Raw genomic sequence first — 6,052 nt, 5'->3', positions numbered from 1 at the left:
TTATCATGTCTACCTTTTGAACAATGTTTAAAACTGTTAATTATGCTTCCGCTACATTTTACTCTGAACTTAAGACTTTGAACTTTAAACTTAACACCGGCTAATCGTATGGTTAGTAAGTATTGCTTTTGTTATCAACTTAGTTATTCAGTATAATTGGTGGCTGGATCCTGGTCAGTCACGCCCTCGAAGCGGGTGTTATCCGCAGGTGGATTTTGGGGGTGTGACAATATAAAAACAAATAAAAGATCTTAAAAAAAGTCATAATATTTAAACTATAATAATCTCCAAGTCACTACATTAAACAATCATTAAAGATTAAAGATCGATGATTTTCAAAATAAACGACCATTTCTTTTCTTGCTCTCTTCACATTCCTAATTTACTTTTTCTTTGTTTTTGTTTTCTTCAGCCTGTCTTTCTAATTCCTCATGATACTTTCTACAATTTCTACTATCATGTGTATCTGTGTAAATTCCACATAAATTGCACTTTCGTACAGTCCTCTTTTTCTTTTCAATAGCCTTCTCGCCTGGACCCTTTAATCTTTTGCCTGTACCAGAACCTTTGTTTCTAATTCCAGTTGGATTTTGAATTTCATTTTGTTCTCTAACACGTACTCCAAGCATTGACTCATACCTAGCTTCCTTCGGTAATTTTTCTTGATTTAAGCCTTTATCTTCTATTTCTGCTCTCATATTCTCTATTTTTTCCACAAACTCTTTAAGTTCAGCTTTGTTATTCATCAGAGCCCTTAAACAATAATCAACAGAAGATATTGCTTTGTTAGCCATTTCTTCAGCTTCATTATCTGTTTCACTGTATAGAACCTTTTTTTGTCTTATATCCGCAGGAATCAAGTCCTTCATCCAACGCTTGCATATATACTTTTCAGGAATTTCTTCAATATCGCAGTTATTTAAAACATGGAATATATGTTTGCATAGTATTCCAAGTCTCAAAAACATTTGACATGAACATTCAATATTTCCATCTTCTGTATTACGGGTAACCTGAAATTAAAGTTTTAATTTAACATGTTAAAAGTCTTTCTTCAACATGTTTTTTTTTTTGTTTTTTGCTAACTTCAAAACGAAACAAAAAAACAATATGAAAAAGCTTTAAACAAATAACTAATATGGACTTGGGGAGAGTTCATTGGGGAACACTAAAAAAGTGGGGAACGGGGAAACACTCTTAAAAATTATACTTAACATGTTAAAAAAAATGTTTTTCTAACTTTTTTTCAGCGCTTTTTCTTATAAATACATGTAGAAACATTTTTGATAAAAAAAATCAAAAACTGAAAATATTAAAAAAAATGTTTAAAAGAGTTATATCTTATAGAATTAACTTAAGATGTTAAAAAAAAATTTAAAATTTTCAGCGTTTTTCTTTATAAAAAAGAGGAGAAACTAGTCTAACAAAAAAATTATTTTTTCTAAAAAAACATTTTTTAGCCTTTTTTAGTTGTTTTTTTTAATATTTTTAGTTTTTGATTTTTTTTATTAAAAATATTTCTGCAAGTATATATAAGGAGAAGCGCTGAAAAAGATTTTTAAAAGAAATTATTTTAACATGTTAAGTTAAATTTTTAAGAGTGTTCCCCTGTTCCTCACTCTTTTTAGTGTCTCCCAATGAACCTCACACATATGGACTTTATAAAACAAATAGTATTTAACATGTTATATATTTATGAAACTAAAATAAAACTTAAAACAAAAATTTTGTATTATGTCAACCTCAAATCGATACAAAAAACAATATGAAAAAGTTATACATAAATAACTAAAATGTACTTTATAAAACAAATAATAACTTACAAATGTTGAAACATACCTTGAATTCATGTATTGGTTCAGTGTTATACATCTGCAAAGGCACTAAGTCATCTTCAACAGGTTGACTTTTTCTCTTTTCTTTTACGATTGTAGTTTCAATTACTCCTTCAGTATTCACAACATTATGAGAACATCTCCAAACAGATTCTTCGATTTCAACTTGAATCAATCTAAATATTGTTCTAGTATATAATTTTGCAGCATGCTTTTCAATATTCAATGGAGTTTTATACTTTGGAGTTGTGTTTTTTGTTTGATGATCTAGCGTTTCTTGTATATATCTTTGTTTGTCCATAGCAGCATCAAATGAAAACATAAATTGTATCAACGTATCTCCATAGTGAGTAAAACTGTTGAAAAATGAATTCTCACTTTCTGATCTTGAAGTTGTTCTCATTAATCCACAAAATTCAACATCTTTAAAATAAGATGGAATCCATCGATGTCGAATTTCATACATATCTGACAGCCATTTGTTTCCCAAAAGATTGTATTCTTCCATCAACTCTCTCCATCTCTTCTCAAATTGTTCAGGTCCAGTATAAATACTCCAAACAAGTTTATGAAACTTACTTTTAAACTCAGCATTGTTTTCTACATCTCCACAAACCTGAAAATATTTATTTTAACATGTAAAAAAAATTCAATTAAACATGATATTAATAAATATAAAAAAGAAACTAAAGTTTTACCTTTGTTGGAAGTTTGTTTGTAATGTGCCACGTGCAAAGTCTATGTTTTGATTCAGTGAATACTTTTGACACAGCAACCTTCATTGCCGGATCTTGATCCGTAACAATTATGTTTGGTTGTTTTTTGAATGCTTTCAGAAAACTTTCTAGCAAAAATGTAAATGATTCAATATTTTCTTTTGCAATCATCCCAGCTCCAATCGTAACACATTTCCTATGATTATCCACACCAGTAAACGGTACAAAAACCATACAGTACCTGAAACAATTAAAATAATAATATTAAAAATTAAATTAAATTAAAATTCAATAAATATTTAATATAAAAAATATAACAAACCTGTTTGTCCTATAAGTTGCATCAAAAGATATAATATCACCAAACGCTTCATAATTGCATTTTGCAGTTTCATCAGCCCAAAAGAAAGCAGACAATTCACTGTTTTCTAACTTATATTCAAATGAGAAATTATGCAAATGATCTCTTCTTCCTTCCATTTTATCCTTTAACATTTGAGCATCATTCTCACCAATAAAAACATTAAGATCCCTTCTGCAATTTTTAAAATCTGTTATTGTTCCATGCACAAGATATCTAGAACCTCTAATACTGCTTAATACGTTATGAGCACGTGTTGCTCCTATATTATTTGAAGCTACCCTATGAATGAACTTTTCTTCCATGTCATCCAATTTCCTTCTTTTTCTTAACAAATGCTTGTATTCTGAAGAAACTAACTCATGATTATGTCTATCTTCAAATTCATACAGGATATAACAATCTTTTTCATCAGTTAATCTAAATTTCACTCTAGCTTTACAATCTGTCTTTTGAACATTGGAGTTTCTTTTATGTTTACTGCTATCTTTTTCATCCAATGTATCAACACTAACATTTTCAGGAGCGAATGCTTTGTTGCAAAGTATATATTTTAGTTTAATATTTCCATCTTTATCGTGCTTTTGCGTAGACAATCTGGTATCAAAACCACATTTTTCTGCATATTCTAAATATGCTTGAATTGCACTCTCTAAGGTTTTGAACTTTTGACCAATAGACAGTCTATTTTCTTCTGGCACATTTGGTACCCAAAATAAAGATCCATGAGGAGTGCTACTTGCATAACTGTTGTAAGATTCACTTGTTGAGATATAATTAGATGTTGAAAAGAAAAACAAAAGAAAAATCAAAACATATATATAATTTTAAAGATAATGATATTAATAACAATAATAATTATAAGACAGAGAAAAATTTTAATACCCTCACCTTCAAATTCACTTGGTCCTTCACTTGTACTTACACTTGGTCCAACTATAAGATTATCATTCATTGCATCCATTTTGAATTTTCAATCTAACCTTTATAAAACAAAAATTATAAGGTCAAATTCTTAACATCCATTAAATCCATTTATAAATAATTTAACACTAAACATGTGTGTATAAAGCAGATAAATATTTTAAGTTTATATTAATTGCAAGGTACGTCTTGTGTCACCATGGTTTCCTAGCTCACGCAATATAATTTTTTTCTTAACATGTTAAATAAATGATTTTACTAACTGCATGCATGTAATCTTATAATATAAATGACAAACAACATATCCAATTTTTAAACTTTACATTGATATTTGATATAAGCACAACAAGTTATATTAAAAAGTTATTTTCTTAACATGTTAAATATATTTAAATGCAGTAAAATATTTTCTTAACATGTTAAATAAATGTTTTTACTAGTTACATACATGTAGACTTATAATATAAATCAGTAAAATTAAATAACAAACAACCTATGAAAGTTTTTAAATTTAAATTCGATATCTGATATAAGCATAACAAGTTATATCGATTAACTAGTATTTTTAATTTTTATTAATCGCAAGGTACGTCTTGTGTCACCATGGTTTCCTAGATCACCAGTGATCCGGGTGAGATCAGAGATACATCACCTCGTAGAAGGTTAGGAGCTTTCCCGACAATATACCATTGCGAATAATTATAAATAATACAGAATATTTGCTTAACATGTTAAATATATGTTTCTTCTAAGTCCATACATGTAATCTTATAATATAAATCAATTAAATAAATGACAACCAACTTATGCAATTTTTAACCTTGACATTTGATATCTTATATAAGAACAACAAGTTATATTAAAAAGTTATTTTCATAACATCTTAAATATATTTAAATGTTTTTAGTAATTACATACATGTAGACTTATAATATAATCAGTAAAATTAAATAACAAACAACCTATGAAAGTTTTTAAATTTAAATTCGATATCTGATATAAGCATAACAAGTTATATCGATTAACTAGTATTTTTAATTTTTATTATACAGGTGTATTATTTTAAGTAACTTTTTAAATAATTTTCTTAACATGTTAAATAATTATGGAATATTTTTTTTAACATGTTAAATAATTTTTTATATTTAATTTTCTTAACATGTTAACTCTAATGTTTTCATTTTATGTCTTTTTTATATTATGAAAGTTTTTAAATTTAAATTCAATATCTGATATAAGCATAACAAGTTATATTGATTAATTGTTATTTTTAATTTTTGTTAATCGCAAGGTACGTCTTGTGTCACCATGGGTTTCCTAGATCACCAGTGATACGGGTGAGATCAGAGATACATCACCTCGTAGAAGGTTAGGAGCTTTCCCGACAATATACCATTGCGAATAATTATAAATAATACAGAATATTTGCTTAACATGTTATATGTTTCTTCTAACTCCATACATGTAATCTTATAATATAAATCAATTAAACTAAATGACAAGCAACTTATGCAATTTTTAACCTTGACATTTGATATCTTATATAAGCACAACAAGTTATATTAAAAAGTTATTTTCATAACATCTTAAATATATTTAAATGCAGTAAAATATTTTCTTAACATGTTAAATAAATGTTTTTACTAATTACATACATGTAGACTTATAATATAAATCAGTAAAATTAAATAACAAACAACCTATGAAAGTTTTTAAATTTAAATTCGATATCTTATACAAGCATAACAAGTTATATCGATTAACTAATATTTTTAATTTTTATTAATCGCAAGGTACGTCTTGTGTCATCATGGTTTCCTAGATCACCAGTGATCCGGGTGAGATCAGAGATATATCACCTAGATCACCATGGTTCTCATGGCGGTCGAGTAGTCGACCTTGGACATAGCCCCGGCAGGGTGGGTTTACACGTGAGATTATTTGCCATTCAAAAGAAAAACTAAGTTTGCTTACACCATAGGCTGCATATAAATTATAGGATAGTTATATAAGAAACACACTCCACCGTGCGTGCGCGCGGATGAAGATGCAACTGAAGTAGAAGTAGCAATAGGCAACACCATTAATGAAGGTTAAACCTAAAGTACACTAACCGAAAATAATTAAAATTTGGAAACTTGATGATGAAAGTGGTGAAGATGGGAGAAATTTATGTATAAACGGATAATCAAATGTGAGGGGCACCTGACACTACA

The 6,052-nt window shown here is 28.0% G+C and overlaps 1 protein-coding gene across 1 annotated transcript; it reads right to left on the bottom strand.

Moving 5' to 3' along the window:
• Window positions 1–377: 377 nt before the first annotated feature.
• Window positions 378–3,876, bottom strand: LOC110875509 (protein FAR1-RELATED SEQUENCE 9-like). The gene is made up of 6 exons (XM_022123705.1): window positions 3,804–3,876; window positions 3,623–3,659; window positions 2,874–3,509; window positions 2,534–2,792; window positions 1,840–2,451; window positions 378–1,013 (listed from the first exon to the last, which is right to left on the bottom strand). Exons 1-6 carry the CDS (start codon window positions 3,874–3,876, stop codon window positions 378–380), a joined length of 2,253 nt encoding a protein of 750 aa, XP_021979397.1.
• Between the last annotated feature and the right edge of the window lie 2,176 nt (window positions 3,877–6,052).

Source organism: Helianthus annuus, chromosome 9, assembly GCF_002127325.2.
Source record: "Helianthus annuus cultivar XRQ/B chromosome 9, HanXRQr2.0-SUNRISE, whole genome shotgun sequence".
Lineage (NCBI taxonomy): Eukaryota > Viridiplantae > Streptophyta > Magnoliopsida > Asterales > Asteraceae > Helianthus > Helianthus annuus.
The sequence above is the reverse complement of the archived record's forward strand: the minus strand, read 5'-3'. Positions and strand labels throughout refer to the sequence as shown.

Bases quoted from the DNA above. Each gene is read 5' to 3' on its own strand.
- LOC110875509 (XM_022123705.1), bottom strand. From the start codon at position 3,876: ATGGATGCAATGAATGATAATCTTATAGTTGGACCAAGTGTAAGTACA. The intron at 3,510-3,622 runs GTACCAAATGTG...TTTTGATACCAG, and splicing joins CTCATGGATCTTTATTTTGG to ATTGTCTACGCAAAAGCACG. The intron at 2,793-2,873 runs GTTTGTTATATT...TAATTGTTTCAG, and splicing joins GCAACTTATAGGACAAACAG to GTACTGTATGGTTTTTGTAC.